The following is a 22,089-nucleotide window of genomic DNA, read 5'->3' as shown; positions in this document are numbered from 1 at the left end:
CTGGCCACAGTAGACCACTGTCTATTTAAATGGTCAGCATAATCCAAAAATCACAGATGAATTTCCAAAACTGACCAAACCCATGTGACTTTTACCATCAGTTTCATCAAAACCCAGATTCATCAAATATATCCAACACTGTATCATCAGAAACTCTGGGAACAAAGCAGTAGTGAAAATATGTCCTCATTAAATATAGATCTACAAACACTGCTTTGCACACTTTCCAAAGTATTATCTTTTAGCATTTGAAATGGTAACTAATATTGATAGATTTCAACAGAAAATTATCATATATGACATATGTTCCCAGATACTATTGTGCTTCATAGCTAGTTTATCACTTGATGAGCACTCAATCTGAAAAAATAAAATACAGTCATAGTTGGCTGCTAATATTTCAGCACTCCCAAGTAGTGCTTTTGCTTACCTGTTCTGTTTCCAACACGTTGAGGCGATAGTATTTCACAGGTCCAAAGAACGCTTCAATACCATTTACGTACCCACTGCCTCCCAGAACGAAGTATCCAGCAGTGTCATCGTAATAGAAGTCTTCCCTAAAACTTGAGAACATGAAAGAGAAGTAAGCTGACTATCTAGAGGTACTGCGAAAGAAAAAAGAGAAATTAGTATTTCTCAGAATTTCTGCAACTGACGTTCTTAAGCTTATTGCAAGTATCTTTTTCTTTTGTCATTTGCTTATTCTCAAAATCTACTCTGCAATTTAGTGTGATAAATAATGGAGTAAATTTAATAAATACCTTGTCTACAAACATATTAAACCAGCAGGGTGTTTTATTTTTCTGACCTGTATCTTTTGCTATTTTATGCATCATTACTTAAGCTCAATCTTTTCAGTTCCACCTTTCCCTTTCACTTTTCTAACACAGCATATGGAAATTTAAGTTGTCTCCTAGAGTTATCATCTGCAACTTATCAATTTCTGGATTTAAAGAATAGCAGAGAAGGAACAATCCTGAAGTCTACCATGAAGTTCACTGTTACGTAGTTCCCTTATTAAGTGTACTTTTTAAATTATTTGCACAAGAAAGAGTCCATCGTAAATTATAGTGAAAGAAAATAACTAAAAATCCATTAAAAAAAAATCAGTTGCTTAGAATAAAGGACAGAGAGTGAATAATTTTGGTAGAAATTTTGCTCTCTATCTAAGCAAAGCAAGTAACAATTTCCCTGGTGAAATACTACCTCTCACAGCAACAGTAAAACTAGACTTCAGTAAGGCCAAAAGTTCATTTGAAGACTGATCTTAATGCCACTGACCTGCCAATCAGTTTTAGTGAGGGCTATCAGACTCTAGTACTAGATCATGCACCACATTAATGCATGGCATTAACAAAAATATTCAGCTCATGCTTAATGTAAGCACAGTAAAGCAAACTGGTTTTGAAAACATAGTGTAGAAAAAGACCACAGACATTTTCAATATCAATTAGAATCTCAGTTACAAACTTGTGCTATCCTTCTCCCATTCTCTGTATCTGAACATACACACACATATTACTCCACAAAGGGAAAATGCTGCTTACGTAAAAGATTGATGATGGTGTCTTTTCAAATTCTTCCCAACACTGCTTACTTCGATCTAAAAGAGCACAAAATATTAATTACAATAAAAGAAATGTTATAGGGTACATTTATTACACTGTCTCAAGCCTGCCCTTGTCCATCTGGCATCCATCCCCTCCAGCATCTCAACTACACCCCACAGCTTGGTGTCGTTAGAAAACTTGCTGAGGGTGCACTCAATCCAACTCAATCAATCAAAGTAGATTTTCCAAGGCTAGATGGTCTGAACATCCCCTCACAACTTCTAGTTTTAGATTTTTTTTTTTTTTTTGCTATGTGAGCACGTACAATTTACAGTGTTTCTCTCAACCTCAGCTATTAAGGAGTTTGTCAGTTTGTAAATCAGTAGCAAGGATACCTGTCCACCCTTAAAGGAGAGATCCAGTCGAAACCACTGCTTCAGAGGAAGGCTGAAGCTAGTTTTCACTGCAAGGTCATCCCCTCTCATGAGATGCATCTGAATATGCACATAACCTGAGAGCAAAAAAGGAAGAAAAAGGAAATAAACCCCACAGAAACATTAACAGTAAGAATGGGTTTACTAATGCATTGTTCACAGTGATTCTGTCCTCTTCATCCTCTTCATCACCAACAAGAGAAATCTGAGCACTCACCAAGCCATACATCAGCTCTCAGAGAGTCCCACAGACAGTGCACCACATTTCAGTTACAATCTCAGAAGCTGATGCTCATGCTCCCATCACAGGCTGAAAACCAGGGTTAAACAGACTAAACCTATGGGAGGCTGTCACAGTTGATCTCAAACATCAGAAAGCAGTTGTGACTTGCAGTAAATAGCAGAAGGGACCAGTAAACAATGGCATCCACTCAGCACTCAACTGGTGGCACGTGACTGCAAAGATCAAGTACAAGATGACTCTACCCTCCACTTCTTGGACCTGCAGAAGCTACTCTCATGGTCTGAGCTTTTAAGACTAGAACTGCCTACTATGATAATCTAGTTTAACACTGAGAATAAAACTGGTCCTAAAACTTCACCAGGCAATTCTCATATTAAGCTGATACCTTCCATTTTTTTTTGTTCTTCAAAGAAAAGCATCCGGTTTATAATGGATAAATTAATTATTGAAATTGGCTAGATGACTGAGAAAATGAAAATGACAAAAATAACAGAGAGGAAGAGGTCAGTGGTCAAATTCGCAAAGAAGGAGGAATAAAATGTATTATGAGAATGCCAGGAGTGCACTTTTGAAACTCTGCATGCTTATTTCCTCTGTGATCCTGCCAGCCAGCTCCCAGCCCTCTTCTGACAACAACAGACCCCCACTGCAAGTGTTGCAAGACTAAGACAGTGCTACCTCTGAACTTTCTTCTGGATCAGGGAAACAGACTCACTCTTGAACCGTACAATGTAGGCAAGACCTTGAATGACTGACTTTTTCTGAGGCTACTTCCAATTACCAAAAATTTTCATGCTGTATATATATATAGGAATTAAGATCAACTTAAAATAACACTTCAGTAATAATAAGAAAGGTTGTTCATTGAGGTAAGATCGTTTAATCTCAGTGTATGTTCCTGGCTGTAAGATTCAGGCTATTCTCCTGACAAAGCAGACATTTCCTGAAGTTAGCGAAGATTAGATGCTATGCAACTACTACGTTTTCTCCTGTTAATTTAGTAGCTACTTTCCTACTGAGACACCATAGTCAAAAAGAAGCATTTTGCAAGGGATCAATTTCACAAAATAGGTCTGATAATATATTTTTATAAATGTTATTCCTAGGCACAGATCAATAAAGACTGTATTAGACCTCTTCTGAAAGCCATTAATAATATCCTTACCTTCCTCATTTAGAAATACAGCAGGAGTACCATACATTTCTTTTGAATCAATAAAATAGAGTATACCACACAGATCCTTTTCACAGTGATGGAGTAGATATAGCCAGATTGAAATGGTGAACCTGTATGAGCAAAAACAAACAAAAAATACACTCCCGATGAGAAAGCTCTCTATGTAATTTGAAAAGCATGCATTTCACTTTAATTTAGCAAATCTGTGTCACAAATGTAATCTTCAGAATAGAACACATCCTCTACAGTAAAAACCTTCAGAAAAAACACACTTAAGACTCTTGGATCTTTGATATCTAACCGCAGACTTTTTTTGGTAACAACAGGAGAAGAGAGTAAGGAAGTGTTATCTGAATCAATTCCAGAATGCCAGGTCAGAGCTACTTCCAGATCCTACACCACCAAGGAACTGAAAACACAACCAAGACAAACTGGAGCCAACCTCCCCCACACAGACTACAGTACCAAACCCCCAGATGCATGGTCTTGTCATCTTGATTGTCGAAGCCAGTAAAAACTATAAGCTCTGTCTTCTGTACTAAAAGTGAACTGTGAAAATATGCTTGGGAGAAGCAGTTAAAAATGAGTCCATCCTCTGGACAGTACAGGTAGGTATGAAGAGCTGTCACAGAAGTATCACAGGATAAATAAAGGTGGAGCCTCTGCAAACTATGGAACAGTGCAAAATAAAAAACCAAACACCAACAGCACTATGTACTTAGAAATTTCTGTTCAAACCTGGTGGAGGCAGTAAAAGCAGAATTTCTACCACAATATCTATTTTTAAGGAGTTCCTCTGTGCCAGATGAAATCTGCTTCCGTGCTCTTAACAGAAATTTGATCACTTATTTCTGCAACATTGCCACATCAGTTAGGTCAATGCTGAATGACTTTGAAAATTGTACTTCCAATGTACAATTCAGCAAAGCATTATAATTATTGTCATATCTGATGAAATAGTTCACTTTTCTTAGTGATTTTTAGAAAGAGATAGTCAGTTTTTGCATTTCTGTAATTAATAAAAATGGCCAATATTTTTTTATAATACTTTAGGATTGGGTCAGCTTGCCTTGCTTCTCTCTCAAAAACCTGCTTAACATGAGTACCTTGTATCTTTTCCTAAACTAAACTACTGTAGGTCTAAAAGCTTAACACCTGCTCTCTTGCTTTAAAAAAAATGCAAGGGTGATTAAGTTTTGCCTAATGGAAACTATGCCTTAAACAGCTAATAACACCATTTTCTCCACAGATGGTACATGGGGGAGGTAGAAAGGTTTGTAAACGACAGTCAGTTGTATATTGATTGCTAGCACCTACAGGCAAACACTGTGCTTCCAGAAATATTGCCTGTGTGTTCATTCTTATATATTGCTATTTTCAATTTTCATCTCTGCCAATACAGCAAACTCAAATGCCTCAGCCTCCATTTAATCCTTGATTGCCAGTCTGAGACTGTGTTTGTTCTGGACACATTTCTTGGGACAGAGTTTGGGACAATGCTGACTCATTTCATATCCCCATTGCTGCAGAATGCCAAACAGCATGAGCAGTCCCTTACAGTCCCAGCCTGTCCTTGCTGCAGGCTCAAACGACAGTTACGTATCTTGGGCTCTCTTCCTTTACAAATCCCTGACTGAAGCCAAACAAGTATCTCAGTTAGATCCATCTACTTCTGTTAACCTTTTGTACAGTTCTGAACACAGAACTGAAAAAGAACTGAAGAGAAGAACTGTCTTCCTAACATAACTACCCCAGGCTGTCACACAACCACAACACACACAGAAGACATCACCTGAAGGCAAGAACTATGTGGAGCAGATAAAAAGATGCATAAATTCATGCCATATACTCTAAACCAGAGCTTAAGTGCCTCCGTACCAGAAGCAGAATGCAACTGTGTTGGTGAGAAAAAAGCAGGAGGCCGTCACTCATCCAGAAGAGACCAAGAGCTAAAAATTGCTCTGTATTTATGGCTTCAGTTATGGTTTGAGAACTAAGAATTTGCATGCAACTTGTGCTCCCTGGCACTCTTCTTGAGGCCACAGGCCAAATGCAAACCAGCAGGCAAGTTCCAATTCCTGTAATTATTTCCTACTTCTGTAATAATGTTGCCAGAGTAAGAGCATCTGGTGGAAGGGAGGTATATTTATGTATCTCTTTTCCCCTGAAGTTGCAAAATATGACTGGAGAGCTGTGACGTTTTGGGAAGGGGGACCAGAACAGAGCAAGATGACCTTACAAGAGTGATTCCTCTGTAACTGAATAGTGTGCAGGGCCTAAGGAGTTGTATTCCTGTCTAAATAGGAGAGTTTACACAGCAATGGGAGAAAGAAATTGAGTGAGCTCAAGCTGGAAGACTTATCTAGGCAGAGGATTCTATCTAGCAGCTCGTCAGGTGCAAAATAAACTAGAGTGGGAATTTATAAATGTGGAGCAGTTAAAAAGGGATAAAGCTGCTTCATGCTGCTTGCCCTTGCAAGAAATCCTACTCTGCTCTTGGTCTGCAAACAATGTTAGAAATGCAGATCTGTTTGTAATGCAGAAAACCAACCCCAGGCTAGTTAGTCATGAGACAGCAGTGTGATCATGACAGCAGGTAAGAGCTAACTCACCCTCCTAACTGTACCTAACCCATTCAGTTACACCTTCAGTGGCATCTCTTACACAGCACTGCACTAATACATACTGTAAGTATCTTCCTGAGGTTCAGCTTAAGCCTGTCCAAAACTGGAATCAGGAGGAATTGCTAACTAGGCTCCTTTTGCATCTTTTCTGAAATTAGTAGGCAGTATTCCTTTAATCTGTGGTAAAGCCCAAGAGTTTAAGTACATTTTTAGCCTTCAAATACCAAATACAGCCCGTTCAGTTACTTGCCTATACTTACATGGGATAATCAATCTGATGTTGTCTGACTGTCTCAAGTTCTCTGTTTTCAAATTGTTCAAATTTCTTCACAATTCCTGTTTTTTCCCCACTGGAAGCATATATAAATTCAAGAACCTGGACACCATCTGCAAAATACAGTCTTTCTTAATCTGACAGACAGAAAGCATAGAAACTAATTAATTAGCTCATATTCCTACAGTCAAACATTTAAATCACACAACAGATTAAAAGTTAACACTTACTCTCAGTAAGTCCTTAGACACAAGTTCACTTGCTGCTGTTAAATACATTACAGTCTTGGACCACACTAAAAGTTAAATTGAGCCTGTTTTCAGAATTAGAAGCAGGGAAAGAATAGACTTATTTATATCTAAGATACTTAAAGAACCAGTCAGTAAACAAGAAGTCCTACTTTATGTTATTCACTTAAATCTCATCTATCTTTGGTTATGCCTAAGTGACATTTCTCAACATCTCTTGGACTTGCTCTCCATTTGTCTTGTCTCCACTTGCCTCTCTATATTATATGTATGCATAGATACTAATTCTGTTCTTAACTGGTATGGATAATCCTGTAATAAAACTGATAAAGCTGCCCCTCCTAAAAAACAGGAGAAAAATCTTCCAGGCCATGATATATCATCAGCTTGCCTAGAGAATCCCAAAAACCAAACAAAAAACCACCAAGGAAACAACAAAATAAACCAAAGCCTGAGCACTTTGTTAGGATATTAATTTAAGAAACAAAATTTGAATATTATTTCCTCCTATTGTCTATTAAACTGATTTAATCTGTAATAGAAATAGATAATAGAGAAAATAAGATGTTTCACAGTGTTGTCAGATAACACATGCTGTCTCCAACAAGTATTTTAAAAAGCCCTTAAAGGAAGCAAGATGTTCCCTGTTGTTCTTCAGAGCATTTACATGCCAATGTAGTGAAAATAAATGACACAAATACCATTATGGGATTTTCTCAGAGAGAACCATTTAGAAACAAATGTTCTTTTTCCTTCTAGGTTCTGCTTTGAGCACGCATTGAGAGCAAAAGAATTGTCAGCAAGTGTAAAGCTAGAAATAGGAAGGCAGAAAAAAAAGAACTCAAAAAATCTAGAAAGCAAAGTTGTTTCAGTAATCTATACTGTTGGCAAGGCACGATTTTTTACTTAAAACTACTATTTTTTTTTTCCTAAAATGCTAGGGGGGGAAAAAGAAAGAGGTGCTGTAAAGTTTAGCTCACTACAAAGACTTGAAAATAAGTTTCTGAGTGTGAGGCCATCATCTTAAGGAGGAGGAGACTACTTGTGTGAAAATTATGTGTGCATGAATTGCAGAACTGATTCTGAATTAATGCAGTAAGGGACTGAACAACTCTCTCTGCAGAGAAAGGAATTATGTCCACTGACTCTGGTGGGTTTTGACTAAAATCGTTTGAATATGCTTAGAAAATAGGGGGCCAGGCTGCTACCAACCTCCAGGCTGACTGTGACGAAACCATCTGAAGAGCAGGATGGCTTCAGTAACTTGCAGCTCTAACCCCACAGTTATGGAGATTACATGTTCAACAATGCTTCCCAAGTAAACCACATATTATAAATAATATTTACTATTTACTACCAGTAGGCACTTTTTAACAGCTTACCAGAGATGTTATTTGTTTCCTTGGGGGAAAAAAAGTGACATTGGACCTACCAGTTTCATGAGGGCACTGAGGTATCCTATTGGCCTGGAGCATCCACAAATAGTCAGCACCCCACTGAAGACAAACTTTGTGGTCCTTATATGGCCGTTCAAAAGGTGGAACTGCCTCTAAAAATGTGTAGTTCTTGGCAACCGCAGCCTGGTAGTCTTCACTCTGGTCATCATCATAGTTGCTAGCTGATTTGTGGCTAATCCATGCATACAGTATCACACTGTGCACTATTATTGAGTTTCTGATGATATAATCATCTCTGTAAACCATGATGCTTGGAAATTTCAAGTGTACTTGTCGAGTTCTGCTAACATAAAGGTTCTTCTCATCCTTCCATCTCCTTCTATATACTGGTACACCAGTCCTGAACTCAGAGGAAGCTACTGCTTCTAAACTGACAATACAAGGCTTAGAACATAAATATTGAACTGAAACCTCAGAATTGTTAAGAACTTTCTTTTCTAAAATGTTTAAATAGATAAAATCTACATAATCCATATTCTTCTGAAACTGTGGAGTAACTGCCGTTGTCTGTAATGTCTCCTTTCCAAAGGACAGCACAAAGTTCTGGAAGAAAACCCAAAACACAAACACGTTAACCAGATGTGATTATTCATATACTTACCGTAATAACAGAACACTGCACAAGCATGTATACACCATACATTAACTTCAAAATATGAGGTTTCTTTTACCCAGCAAGTAGACATGGATTACTGGAGAGTCACCATCAAGATTTTAATGGCAACAACGTCCCTACATCAAGTTCTCCAAGTTACACATGCTTCTACAAACAAACTGTATTTACAGGGTGTACCCTTCAGCCCTGACGCAAGTGGAATCCGGTCTAAGATAGCAACTTACACGTCACGCTATTTAAACATGCTCCTAGGATCAGGCCTAAGGAGTGTACATGAAAATGTACAGGCATATATTCATTATGTATCACTGTTTGCTAGGATTGCCACAGCCTGATGTTTCTGCATTTTCTTTAAAAGTTAGCTAATTTTGTTACCTGTCATGCAGGTCCCTGAAGGACAAAATAACAACAAAGGCTTCCTGAGAATGAATTAATATTCATGAAATGTTTAATTTTTGACATGCTCCTATCTTGAAGATGAACTTGGGAATCTGAGCAGCAAGACCAGCAGGGTGAATTTGCTCAGCTTTTGCTCTCCACAGCTATGTATATTATATGCAGTTTGAGAGTGAGTGCCTGGACATACAACAGGATTATCCTCTATGCTCAAGTTCTTGTCTCTAAAGCTTCAAACAGCTCCTTTTCTTTCTGCTCTGCAGTCAGCATCCAGCTTGATGCATTGCTAAGGATACTGGGGATTACTCAGCTCTGAGGGCAAGCCACCAGCACAGCAGCTCCACCACGTCCCCTGGTCTGTCTAAAATACTCACAATTGTCACTTAGGATTACCAGGGAAAATGGTCATTAAGATTGCTCAAAATTATATCTGTCTTGGTAACTTTAAACTTTGCTAAGATTAAACAAATCAAAATAAAATTTATCTTGGATTCCTATCTTGTATTGATGCCTTTTCCACTGCATAAAAATATTTAAAGGGTTTGGTCTAGTCATTGGTACATTACTAATCATAGAAATTATATGTTGTGCACCTGGAGGACTAGACATTGCCCACAATCCAGTACGGGGATCAGTAAAAGTCCCTAAACTATTTTGCTTTTTATTTCTTAAGAATATGTTGACACTCCTTGAAAGCTACACTGAAAAAACATCAAGCCAGTAAGATCTGTGAAGGTGTAAATGTTAGGAAAAGTCAGAACTAAGTCCTATACTGCTTCCTTGCTCCTACAGATGAGGATTTTTGGATTTTTTGATCACCTGTGTGATCAAATACTATTTTTCCCCCAGTTCCCTGCCTCTTTAGAGGTGCAAAAGAGCTCAAGGGTTGTTAGTGGAACACAACTATGCCTAGAGGTGCTGTTTACTTCAAGACCTTGACTTTATTAAGGGTAGACACTGGAAGACATAACTGAATGAGGGAACTTTTGGACAAAAAAGCTAGATATCATTGTGAGCAGCTGGGTATCTCTAGATCTCTTTATTTAGTGTTCCTAGGGAACTTGTCACTTAAACCACTTCCCATACTTGCAACCAAATCTTCTTGTATCTGACAAGAGACACTGCAAACGAGATGTGCAGTGATGCTGAACACTGATAAACACATTAAGCACCAAGATTGCACCTTGATCCCACAAAACCCTATACAACTCAGTATTTTGGCAGTCTCATCATAGTGACAGCCTTCCTCTCTGCCGTATTTCCCACTCCACAAAATGCATATTGGTTAGAGCACAATGCTAATAATACCAAGGTTGTGGGTTTGATCCCTTTACGGGCCATTCACTTAAAGATTGGACTCAAAGATCCTTGTGGGTCCCTTCCAACTCAGAATATTCTGTGATTTTGTGATATTGTAAAAACTATGCAAACTGAAGGGGCTAAAAAAGGAATAGCAATAGGAAATTGGTGTCCCTTGGAACACATGGTGTCCATCATATGCTGGAATAACACACATACACAAATACTGACATAAAAGTTGATGAGAGAGCCTTGATTTTAATACTAATTCTAGTACCTTTCAGAGCTTCACTTGATGAAAGATACTATTCTTTTACATTTCAAACACAATTCTTCTTTGGTTTAAATACTTCCAAGAGCATTAAAAGCCCATAGCAGCAGCAACAAATTATCCTAAACCTCTTGTACTTGATGGTTATAATTAATATTTCTTGATCTTACAATAAAGACTACTCGTAAGTAGCTTAATCTTTGTGATAAGGGGGCTGTGCCATTAGGAAGATGGTACTGTACTATGAACACAATGCCATGTCGTTATCACAAGATGCAAAAGTCTACTATGTAGATACTACAAAGCATAGGGGTACTAATGTGTGCTTACCACACACACTTACTGTCAAAACACAGCCAGCTCTCAATTTTCTCAGTGGTTATCCAACACAGAGCAATGGGAACTATACTCCAGCAAAGACAACTTGGGTCTGGCACGGTTCATTAACAAACATGCAGCAGTGTATGAATATGTCCATCTGATTTCCAGTGAATGGCAGAAATTTTGTGGTGGGGGATCCCAAAACAGTAAGTTCTGAAACCCAAAGCCAGGTCTTTGCAGAACAATTTCCGTGATGTTCCTAGAGCACTTAAGCACAATGCAACACAATTGCTGATGCCTAAGTTTAGCTTCAGCTCTGCTGATCTAGTACCTTTCCCGCAGTGCCTGATCTGCTAAATGGCTCCCCATTTTACTTTGTATTCTTTGGTCCCTGCGTATTACTTGAGGCCTGTGCTGCCAAAATGCATGAAGTATATTTCAGTCTGCTGTTACATCCCACCTAACAAACCCTTCTGGAGGCTCATCCACTAAACAGCATGGAGCAAAGAACCCTGAGCAACCCCACAATGATGGAGGCCTGGCAGAGACTGCAGACTATAAACTTCCAGACCATGGCTGAGTCTCTGTAACCACTTGGTTGCCACTACACAGTGCATAGAGTGTGTATCATCTAAATGTTCCTACTTGGTGAGGAAGCCTCTTCCTTTCCTGTTATATCAGACAAGGAAGAGTTAAATGTGCAACACCTCTGACATAGAACAAGGATAAAAAGATTACACATTGAGTGTGATTATGAGACTTAAATATAAAAGTTTTCCAGCACACTAAAGAGGCTAGCTACACTGATCCAAAATATTATCATGAACTAGGCAAAATTCAACAAGACAGGCTTTGTGAGTGGGGCAACTTAGCCATTAAAGCTGTAAATGTTGTTTTTTTTTTTTTTCTTTTTTTAAATACTGCTGAATCTTAACGAATTAGCCCAAGTCATCCCATCAGATCCTGGGATAAGTGGGAGGCAAATACTGCAAGCATTAGGAAACTGAATATTTTCAGTAATGCAATAATACAGAAATGATTGAGCAAGTATTCTTTCATTTGCTGGAGATGTCAACAGGACCCTCCATGAGTTCAACCCTGAAGAAATTCCACAGAATGAAACCTGCACCTGTTTGCCCAAAGCCTGAAGATAACTGCAGTTCTTCACCTGCAAATGACCAACACGTCATACAACATTTTACGATGTGTGAAAAGAAGACATGACAAAAAAGGGTGTTGATTTGCTGCTCTCCATCAGCACCAACATGGTACAGGCACACAAAGATTTTGACCAGAGTTTATGCTTAGCAACAAAAAAGATTAAAAAGTAGTTTAGTAACTGGCCTTAAACCATGGTTGTTTCCATAAGCCAGTGCAGCAGTATGTTCAGTCGTGCATCTGTAAGCAGATGTCAAAGGCCTCCCCATTTTTTCCACTCTAGAAGTTTATCGTCACCCAGGGCAGAAAGCTTAACACTTGGATGTGACGACTCGGCGTCCCCCATCTCAATAAGACAGGCCCTAGTCACTCCGGGGGCTGGGAGGGGCGCGGAGCCAGGCCGGACAGCCGGGGGCCGGCTCCGAGAGGCGGCCCCGGCCTGAGCCCCCCGCACACCCCCGGACTCCGGCTCCGGCTCCCTCCGCCCTGCGGGTACGACCCGCGGCCCCGCACGGGCCGCCACGGCCGGGATGGGTCGGGACGCGGGGCAGGTGCGGGGCCGGCGGCACTCACCGTGAGGAGGACGAGGAGCAGCGGAGGGGGGCGGCGGGGCTCGGCCGGGGGCCGCATGCTGCTGCTGCGGCGGTGCCCAGCGCGGCAGGGACTGCGCGGCCGGCCCGGCGACAAGGATGCGGCAGATCCGGCTTCCTGGAGGAGGGGCCGCCGCCCGGGCAGGGCCCCGCTCCGCCGCCGCAGGTGCGGAGGGGCTGGGCCAGAAGACGCCGAGCCCCGGCCGTGCCGCGCAGCTCCTCGGCGGCTCCTCGCAGCTCCGTACAGCAGGCGCCGGGCGGCGTCCCGGGAGCGGCGCGCCCGGCAGGGATCCCCACCCAGGGCCGCGCCCGCCCGCTCGCTCCCTTTGCGGCTCCGCGGCGGCCCCCGCCCTCCCGCCTCGGCGCTGCGCTACCGGCGCAGTCCCGGGCCGGGACAGCTCCCGCTGTCGGGCGAGGCGCTTTAGGGCGGGGCGGCGGGACTGGGGCGCATCATCTCGGGCTGCCCGGGCCGGGCTGACAGCGCGGCGCCACCGGCCCCGTGCCCGCGCTGCGCCCCGCCGGCCGCGCGGGGGCGCTCTCCCGGCGGGCCGGGCGGTCCCCGCGCCGCTGCCGCGTGCCCCGGAAGGCCCCGTGCAGGGCCCGCTCCGTGTCCGCCGGGCCGTGTCCGCCGCGCCATGGCCGCGCTGTCCCGCACGCTCGGCATCTTCGGCGCCTTCGTGGCCGTGGTGGGAGCCGCCTTTTACCCCATTTATTTCCGGCCGCTGCTGCTGCCGGAGGAGTACAGTGAGTCCGTGCGCGGGGGGAGCTGGCTGGGCCATGGCCCGTCTGTGCCCGGGCTTGGGGGAATGCTGGGGCTGCCACTCGGTGAGTGACTCCCGAGGCTTTCTGCTCGTCTAGGAGATACCTGAAAGCCAAAATAATACAGCTCGCCGTTGTTCTTATTTTAAGTTATTGGGCAGCACGTGATTAAGAACATCCTTCAGCTGCTCCTTAGAGGATTGAGACGCAGTTGAAGAAATTGAGATCAGAGAGATGGAGCACCTCTCCTATGCAGAAAGGCTGAGAGAGTTGGGGTTCTTTAGCCTGGAGAAGAGGCTTCAGAAAAACCTTGTAGAACACTTGAAGAGAGCTTGTGAGAAAGCTGGGGCAGGCTTTTTAGTAGTCCCTGTTGCAATAGGACTAGAGGTAATGGTTTTAAACTAAACAGAGTAAATTCAGAGTAGATAGAAGGAATACAGGTTTTTTTATGATGGTGGTGGTGAACCACTAGAATGGATTGCCTAGAAGAGTGGTGGGTGTCCCATCCCTGGAAACATTCAAGATCAGGTTGTACAGGGCTCTAAGCAATTGGATCTAGCTGAAGATGTCCCTGCTCAGTGCAGAAGAGATGGACTAGATGATCTTTAAAGGTCCCTTCCAGCCCAGACTATTCAATGATTCTACAAGCTGTTCGAGTTCTGTTCTCCAGCTGCAACTGAAAAGCTAACTTAAAACTTGGCAACCAGTTGTGAGGATTTGCTGGACCTGGTCTCAGTCTGCAGAGTCTCTGGAACTGACTCCTGAGGAAGACCTGCCCAAGGCCTCCAAGGCTCCTGCAGCTGTGAAGCCTCAGCGGCTCCAGGCGGGTGCTCCGCAGGGGGAGCGCCCATTACTCCTCAACTTCTGTGAAATACTGCCGAAGGAAACGGGAAAGTTCTGCTGCAACCAGCCTTGCCCCTTCACTTTAATTGTTATGAAACTAAGCAAGCTGATAACATGAAGATATATGTGGTTAATCTGCCAAGACAACCGAAGATTTCTAGGAAGGAAAAAGAAAATGGTCTTATTGGAGGGGCTTTGGCCTTGCATCAAAAGTCAAGTAAAATTTAACTTAGAAGCAAGTTTTTATTCAAGGATGATATGCTTGTGAAGCTTCCCACAATTATGTTTCCTGCTCTGTGTTCCCTTTGAAAACTTATATTACTAAATCTTTTTTGCTTGTGCTATACTTTCCAAGAATACTATATCAGAAATGTGTCTTGGCAGTAAGGAAAGAACAGAACTAGTGGAGCAATGTCCTCCTTTGTACTTGTGAATTATGTGAGTAGATGTTTCATATCAGTTTAGGGATTTTTAATCTCTATTTAGGACATAAAATGATGGGATTGATGCTCAGTTAGCAAGTGCACAAGCTTGTGATTTGATATCTGATTCTAAACTTATTGGCTGGTGTTGAATCACCATCTGATATCACCTTTATTCATTTTCAATGAGCTTTTCTTGATGCTCATCACGAGAGGCACAAGCATTTGTTATCAATACTTGAGGCAAGATTGTGGACTATCACAGTTGTGGTGTTTGAGCCCAAGTATTTAACCTTTGGAGTACAGAGGATTTTCCAAGTACAGTGTAGTAAGCTGTTATGACAACTTCCATAGAAGCTCCTGCCCTCTATTGGCTTGAGCTGTGGGAGAATTCTCAGTATTTCTGTGTCTGGGGATGCTGTGTCCCAAAAGTGGGGTGTTCTGATTGGCATCACATAGTAATCATACAAAAGGCAAGAATGAATTTTAGTTACCTGGAGTGACACTGAATTATGTAAACATGAAATACCATCTTTTCTTTCTTCACTCTTGTTTTTCTTGTGTATCTCCCAAATTTTATACAAGTGGAGTACATTGACATTCAGGAAGAAGGCTTTACTGCACGATTCTCAAACATCTTCAGAGACGTTCCTAGCAATTTAACAAATAAGATGAAAGCTACTTGGAAAAACTGTTGATATGTAATCAAATTGTTGATATGAGCTGTAAATTGTGCACAAAGGAGTTTGACTTAATTTCATACAGAGATGTTACAATTTTGTAGGATTTTAGTACCTCAGTTTGTGGCTTTGCTGTCTCTAATATTTTCTTGTCTGTTTCTAGCTTTAAAAAAGACTGCAGTTTAGTGGCAATAATGAAACTTTGAAGCCGTCAGCACAGATGTTTTCCATGTGGATTAACTAAAACAGTGACTTGACAGCTGCTCTTTGTGACATTTTCACAGATTTCCTGATTTTCTGAATTGTGAGACTCTGTTCCTTTCCCATCCTGTGAGGTGGCTCTCCTGTCACCAAGACTGAATCTTCCTTGTTGTCCTTTTTTGGCTTACCTGTCTTCCAAGTTGTTTGCAGGCCCCACAGCAGTATCCCTATTGACTGTTCTGTGTCCTGTCTATGTATTTATCATCTCTTATGTTTTTGCACTGATTTCTTTGCCTGACCATTAACAGCTCCTGCTGTTCAACCCAAGTGTGTCCCCAGAACTCTCAGATTGGTTCCCGTTTTTGTCCCTGCCTCTCTTATAATCTTAAGTTTCCCCTCAAGACTGAATATCCTTCTCCTTCATGTCCTACAGGACGTCTCATTCCTTGCCCATATCTATTCTGTTCTCCCTTTCTGGGTTTTAGGCAGGTGCCTGAGATTTTGTCTGCTACAGAGGATGAAGTGGAATTACCATGCTCAGTGAACAGAAATGGAGAACCTGGATGTGCCTCTAGTGCCTGTCCCCTTGCAAGGAGAATCAATTACTGTGATCTTCCTGCTAGTCTCCAGTAGCATTAGGCTTGTACCTAGACAGCCTGATAACATGTAGGGCCAGTGCATTCCCAGTGGGATAGGATAATGAAAAATTTGTTTTAAGGTGAGCTTCATTCTGAACTTCCTTTGCAAATGCACACCCTGCAGATTTTTAAAGGCTTCAGAAGTTCAGTGGCGTGGGCAAAAGGTGAATCCACCTGAGCTTTGACTTCCTGCTTCGGAGTACCACTGTGGTGGTGAAGTGTGTAACTGGAAGTGGAAGAAGAGGAGGGGCATTTAGGAAGGGAAAATAGTAGTTTTCTCTATTTCTCTTTGTGGAAGTGGTTGAATCTTTCAAAGAAAAAAGAAAAGCCTGAGACAGGCCCAGTGTTTGGGAAAATGTCCCTCAGATGCTGAATTTCACAAAATTTACCAGCAGTAATTTTGTAGGTGCTGTCATGAAATCTTTTTGCAAGATCTTTCAGGGCCTGAAAATGAGAATCGCTGAAAAGAAAAAAAATCTTTTGAATAGTTTTATTATTAGTTTCTCATTGAAGTGGAATACTACATTCTCATTCTGTAGGTAGATACTCAATAGAATTTTACTGTGTAGCATCTCAAATTAATAAAATGTTCAAGATTATTTTATTGGGTGCAATTAAGATATCTGGTATTTTCTTTTTTTTAGTAGTGTCCTTTCTGTTCTGTTTTCCAGAGAATGAACAGTCAATAAACAGAGCTGGTATTGTTCAAGAGGATATTCAGCCTGCAGGTACACTTGATTTATGTGTTTGCATTGATTGTTTTAAAGACATTTAAAAATGTCTTTAAAAGTAAGTAAAGACATTTAAGTATGAAGTAAGGCCTCAATATTTATATGGATTTAAATAATACAGTGAAGAATACATTCAATGAAAACATATTTAATAAACTTGCCATTAAATTATTTTTCCAGGCTAATTCCTCACTGAAAAATTACAGTTTTAATGAAACTCATCTTAAAGTGACTTAACTGGCCAAATATGTTGCAGAGTTTCTGTTGTCCTCACACTTTGTTAGAGGCCAGTTTCCAATTCTGAGCCAGCTCAGAGCGAGCAAGAACCATGGATAGGCTGAGCTGTAGCTATAAAGAACAATGTTGCATCTAGTTTTGTGGAATACCCAACTCTGCTGAAACACAGTTCATCAGCAATTTGGCAGTGCCTTCTGGCTTCGTGGATGGATGGGCCATGCAGAAATCCACTACGTGTGAAAGAAAATTTGGAATGCAGTGCTAATAGCTTTTGGATCCTTGCTGTTGACAGTGGAAGGCTTAGAAAAGCATATGAGGGAAGTAAAATTCAAGTATAGCAGACTATCCTTGATAGCTCATTTTTTTATAATGCTAAATGGAGTGGCTACACGAGGCTGGCATTTCTTGATTAAAGATGTGAGAGTGCCTGTCTTGATGAAATATGTAATATCTGAATATGTTAAAGGGTAATGTATTTTTGTTTGTGAAAAAGCCTAGCATCAGCAGCAGGTGAAAATCAAATAGGATTAAAGCTATGACCTTATTACACGCATTGGTTAGATCATTAGTGCAAGACTTGCTTTCTAGGAAAGTGGGGGAAGTGCTGAAGAGGAGTAGGAAGGGTATTGTGAAATAGAGGTCTTTCTAAACCTGTCTTTTTTACTAAACATGAGAGGACTGGACTGGCTCATTTAGCCAAGATGTAGGTACATAATGACCAGTTCTTCTTAGTGTAAGTTCTCCTTTTCATTTAAATTCAGCTGCTGATAAGTTACAAAATCCATTAGTTGAAAAGGAAACCTAGACAAATTTAAGTGCAATGTGCAACTCTAAACGATTGATCCAACAATATTAGCCTTACCTATGAATTGTGATAGATTTTTCCAATATCTGAAGTTTAAGATCAAGATGAGGTTGTCTTTCTGTATATTTTTGCAAGTTTAAGCAGAGTTGCAAATTCAGTGCAGAAATTGTTGGCTTCTTTCATTGTTTATAATACACAAAGCTGGAGTAGCAGACCTGTTTTTTTTTTTTTCCTCCAACAGTCTAAATTACAAACATCTGGTATTCTGTTGTTTGATTTGTAGGGTTAAAAGTGTGGTCGGATCCATTTAGAAGAAAGTAATTGGCAGCTGGACATATTGCAAAACTGAAGATGGACATCTTCAGCTGCTGCTTCTTTCACTGAAATGTGTCTTTAGGTGTCACTGAAGCAGAATTCTGAATATGTTGTATGGGCACGTGAGGAGCAACAAAGGCTACTGGTTGGAATCCCAAGAGATAAAAACATGCTAGTTCTGAGAGAGAATGCTAGTACATAGCTCACAGACTGTTAGAAAGCTGAATGATTACTGAGTATAGACATGAAATATTTATTTCCTTGAGAAAAAGAAAAAGGATTTTCTTCTAATCTGTACACTTGTAAATTATGGATAGAATAAATCATGCAGACTGCTGCAATTTCCTCCCAAGTTTGAAAGTTACAACATGGTGAGTGTAAATTTGTACATTAAAAAATTAAAACCAATTTGTACTTTTTTTCATTGTTTTGCGAGTGTGTGTGGAAGGTACCTTGGCTGCCTGCCAGGTGTCCCCCTTGCCATTCTTACTCCTGCTCCTCCACTGGACAAGGGGAGTAAATAGAGCGACAGAGCTCATGGGTGTGGATAAACACAAGGAGATTTCTTACCAGTTTCTTCTGCAAGCAAAACAGACTCAACTTGGAGAAAATTATTGTAGTTAAGTACTTAACTAATTATTGTAGTTAAGTAAGTGTGTCCTAATGTTAGGACACACAGCATTTTAAAGATCATTGCAGGATGCTGTATGCTTTGAAAAATGTATGGGCAGAGTGTTATTCCTAACATTAGCAGATGTTTGTCGTCTTTTTGGACTTCACACACTCCTATTGGGAAAACAGATGAAAGACTCCATGTTTACAGTGTTACTTTCCAAACTGCCATTCTGCTGCTTGCTATTCTATTTCTATCTGTCTTTGTCGTTACTCTCCCACTCAGACACACTTCTCCTATGAGTTAGGTTTTTATTTAGTCTTCTATTCTCTATTATTAGAACATTTCCAGGCATCCACAGCTTCTCAGAGCTACCTGTTCCAGTGCCTCATCACCCTCACAGTGAAGACCTTCCTCATATCTCATCTAAACTTACCCTCTTTCAGTCTGAAGTTTCATTACATAGAACAAAGCAACATTGCCACAAAGCTAATTCTGTGTTTGCTGTGAAACGAATAGAGCTGAAAAAGTTTTTATAATTTAAACCTTTCTTCAGTGAGACTGCAGAAATGAGGGATCCTTGGTTTTTTTTGTTTTCTTGAACAAAACATTCATGCATCAGACCATTTCAGCAAAGTTTTTTCATCTAAAATACTTCCTCAGTGAAAATAAAACATTGCTGAAATGCAGATACTCCATCTATAATTGACAAGCTGCAAACCAAAGATTTTTCAGACAATATGGGAATTTTTCCATTATGCTGTTACTTGATGACACAAATGCTTAAAAATCATATATCGTGGTAGTGTGGAACCATCAGAGAATGTGAAATTACTTCGGTTGGGTTTAAGAGATAAGAGAATCTCTGCTATGCCTTTATTTTGTGAAATTGAGCAATTTGCTGAGTCTGGATCTTGCCTAGAAAAATGTTAGATGCCTTCTGAACAGCAGAACCTGCCTTCTGAACCTGCCACCAGCCGCCGCTGAGCCTTTTGCCTTCATATTACCTAAATGTTGCAAAACATTTGAGTACCTGAACTCAGTTATTTAGCATTTATAGAGCTATGCGTGTCTGTTGGTCATGATCACTAATTCCTTCCGGTGCAGAAAAGCTTGGTAAGTTTTGTAATTGCCAGTTTGTACAGAATTTACAGCAGTTTATATCAGTTGAGTACTGCTGAAGTGAATCTAAACTCTAAAAATGGTGTACATTGGTATTGATGAGCATCACTTTCCACTTATGTTCCACCTAATAAAGTGGGCTGATGGACCATGGCTTTAAAGCTTTAGGATAGTGAATGTCTCTTACAAATTTTTGTTGTTCTGTCTGGATAATACTGTAAAGTTAACAAGGTATGAACTGCAATAATTATCCAGAGTTTACACTGAAATTTTCTGATTGCTCTGGCATGTGCCAGTTGCCTGGAGACTTGCCCGATTCTCGTGTGTGAGGTCCTAGTCCTGCAGCTGGCTTTGAGGCTGTGCTTTGGTCTGCTCATGGATGCTTGATACAAGTCTGTTCTTCCAGGTACCCAGTGACAAGTGAAGTTCAATGTAGTGAACTCTGCTCTCCAGGACTCTTGCTCTGGAACTAAGAGTTCTTCACTATTTTCATAACCTCTGACTACTATTAATTTGGTGATTGGGAGGGACTAGGCCTGCATTTTGCAGAGCAACTAAATTTGCTAGGTTTGGTCAAGTTGTTCTGATTGTTTTGATAAAAATGCCTTCTTAGAATATTTTTAAAGCAATTATCTCTACCCTGTTACATGAATACGTTTTGCTTATTTATTATAGCTGGGTGGTGAACAGCAAATATACCTTCAGCCCTTGAAGGACTGAAGGAAAGTTTTAAACAGTGGTTTGACATCCCAGCAGAAACTTGTTGTACTAGGCTTTGGCCTGTTGTATGCTGATGTTTTGAAATTATTAAAACTTGTTCCATAAAGAGCAAATCTAGCATTTTGGTCTAAACACAGCTTAGTTTTGAAGTACTGCAGATTGTTGTTGCAATAAAACCTTCAAGTACAAACACTTGAGGAGGAGTAAATATGGCAAAAGATATGGACAAATTGCCAGATTATACACATGGGAGAAGGAACAATCTCAATAAATGAGTATAATATTCAGCAAGAAAATTCCCATGGGATTTTGAAAAAAAGCAAGTGGGATTTTTCTTGCTGAATATTGTAATTATTTACTGAGATGATTCCAAATGATGAGAGGGAATTTTTTATCTGTGATACTCAAAGCGTATTAAATAGCCTCCAGTTATCATGAATTTTACTCTATATATGCCCTCCTATGAAAAACCAGCCTAGAAGAAACAGTTCTCATGTTTTGCTCTTTTCTAAACCAAATTAAAGCATGTGTTTTCCCTTCTTGCAGCCTAGCAATAATTAACTGCTCTTTTTCTTTGTATTGTGTACATTCCTACTGACCTTCATGTTAACATGCAGATGTAGCAGTAAATGAAAAACTGTGTTGGCTTTTTCTGTTGTGCCACACAACCCAAAAAGTATGTTTGCTAGTGGAAGGAAATTATTCTCCAGCTTCTGAGAAAGTGCTGTGGACAATTTGCAAAGGTAAGAGCAAAACACAAAGTTCAGGTCAAAGCTTAGCTCAGCTGTGATCCGAGGTCTCTTTCTCCATCATGCAGACTGTGTGGGCCTTGCAGGAAAAATGGTGCAGTGTTTAAGACACTGTCTTGGAAAATAGGACTGTTCTAGTCAGTTCCATATTCCACCACGCTTATGTCTGGCAGCAGGTAAGTAATTTAGCCTTTGAGCTTCAGTTCCATCTGTAAAGTAGCCATAAGTAGTACTCCCCTTCTTTGCAACTGACGGTAAGTACAGGAAGGAGTGTGGGGTTTTTTGATGCTCTAGCCAACACTTTTTTTTCTTGTCTGAGAAGTTCTCTTCGAGGTTAGGAAAAATTGGTCTGAATTTGTATGAGAATCAGATATTTTGGTTCCAGAAATTTAAAATGTTTTGAAGAATTATTTCCAAAAGAAAATAACAATGAAATTTCCCAGATCTTCATACTGCTGAAATACTATGTTCTGAGAATGGAAATTTTATATTTTGGGAGGCAAACAGAAAACTCATCTCATTTTCACAATACTAATATTTTTTGGAAGAACTGCAAATATGAGTAAGTTGAAATTCAACCCAACATGAATGTTTT

At 40.5% G+C, this 22,089-nt stretch overlaps 2 protein-coding genes across 3 annotated transcripts in view; one reads left to right on the top strand and one right to left on the bottom strand.

Moving 5' to 3' along the window:
- The window catches only part of SEL1L3 (SEL1L family member 3), a 33,107-nt gene extending 20,329 nt beyond the window's left edge, over positions 1–12,778 (bottom strand). Inside the window, exons 1-7 of the mRNA XM_053940517.1 lie at positions 12,643–12,778; positions 7,984–8,551; positions 6,290–6,416; positions 3,394–3,515; positions 1,946–2,061; positions 1,548–1,603; positions 431–563 (exon numbers count right to left, since the gene is read on the bottom strand). Of these exons, the coding sequence (XP_053796492.1) occupies positions 431–563; positions 1,548–1,603; positions 1,946–2,061; positions 3,394–3,515; positions 6,290–6,416; positions 7,984–8,551; positions 12,643–12,699 (1,179 nt within the window). The 5' untranslated portion in view covers positions 12,700–12,778. The remainder of the gene's footprint in view (positions 1–430; positions 564–1,547; positions 1,604–1,945; positions 2,062–3,393; positions 3,516–6,289; positions 6,417–7,983; positions 8,552–12,642) is intronic.
- A 442-nt stretch (positions 12,779–13,220) lies between these two features.
- Positions 13,221–18,709, top strand: SMIM20 (small integral membrane protein 20). Of its 2 annotated transcripts, none has more exons than XM_053940518.1 (3): positions 13,221–13,484; positions 16,874–16,930; positions 18,259–18,709. In XM_053940518.1, exons 1-3 carry the CDS (start codon positions 13,295–13,297, stop codon positions 18,294–18,296), a joined length of 285 nt encoding a protein of 94 aa, XP_053796493.1. In that variant the 5' UTR covers positions 13,221–13,294; the 3' UTR covers positions 18,297–18,709. The 2 variants fall into 2 exon arrangements, with proteins under 2 accessions (XP_053796493.1, XP_053796494.1); XM_053940519.1 differs by having other exon boundaries at positions 13,229–13,403.
- The last annotated feature ends 3,380 nt before the right edge of the window (positions 18,710–22,089 follow it).

The sequence above is a fragment of the Vidua chalybeata genome, chromosome 4 (assembly GCF_026979565.1).
Source record: "Vidua chalybeata isolate OUT-0048 chromosome 4, bVidCha1 merged haplotype, whole genome shotgun sequence".
NCBI lineage: Eukaryota > Metazoa > Chordata > Aves > Passeriformes > Viduidae > Vidua > Vidua chalybeata.
The sequence above is the reverse complement of the archived record's forward strand: the minus strand, read 5'-3'. Positions and strand labels throughout refer to the sequence as shown.

Coding starts and splice junctions, on each gene's coding strand:
- SMIM20 (XM_053940518.1), top strand. CDS start 13,295: ATGGCCGCGCTGTCCCGCACGCTCGGCATCTTCGGCGCCTTCGTGGCC. Junction 13,485..16,873: donor AATGCTGGGGCTGCCACTCG/GTGAGTGACTCC, acceptor TCTGTTTTCCAG/AGAATGAACAGTCAATAAAC. Junction 16,931..18,258: donor AGAGGATATTCAGCCTGCAG/GTACACTTGATT, acceptor TTTGATTTGTAG/GGTTAAAAGTGTGGTCGGAT.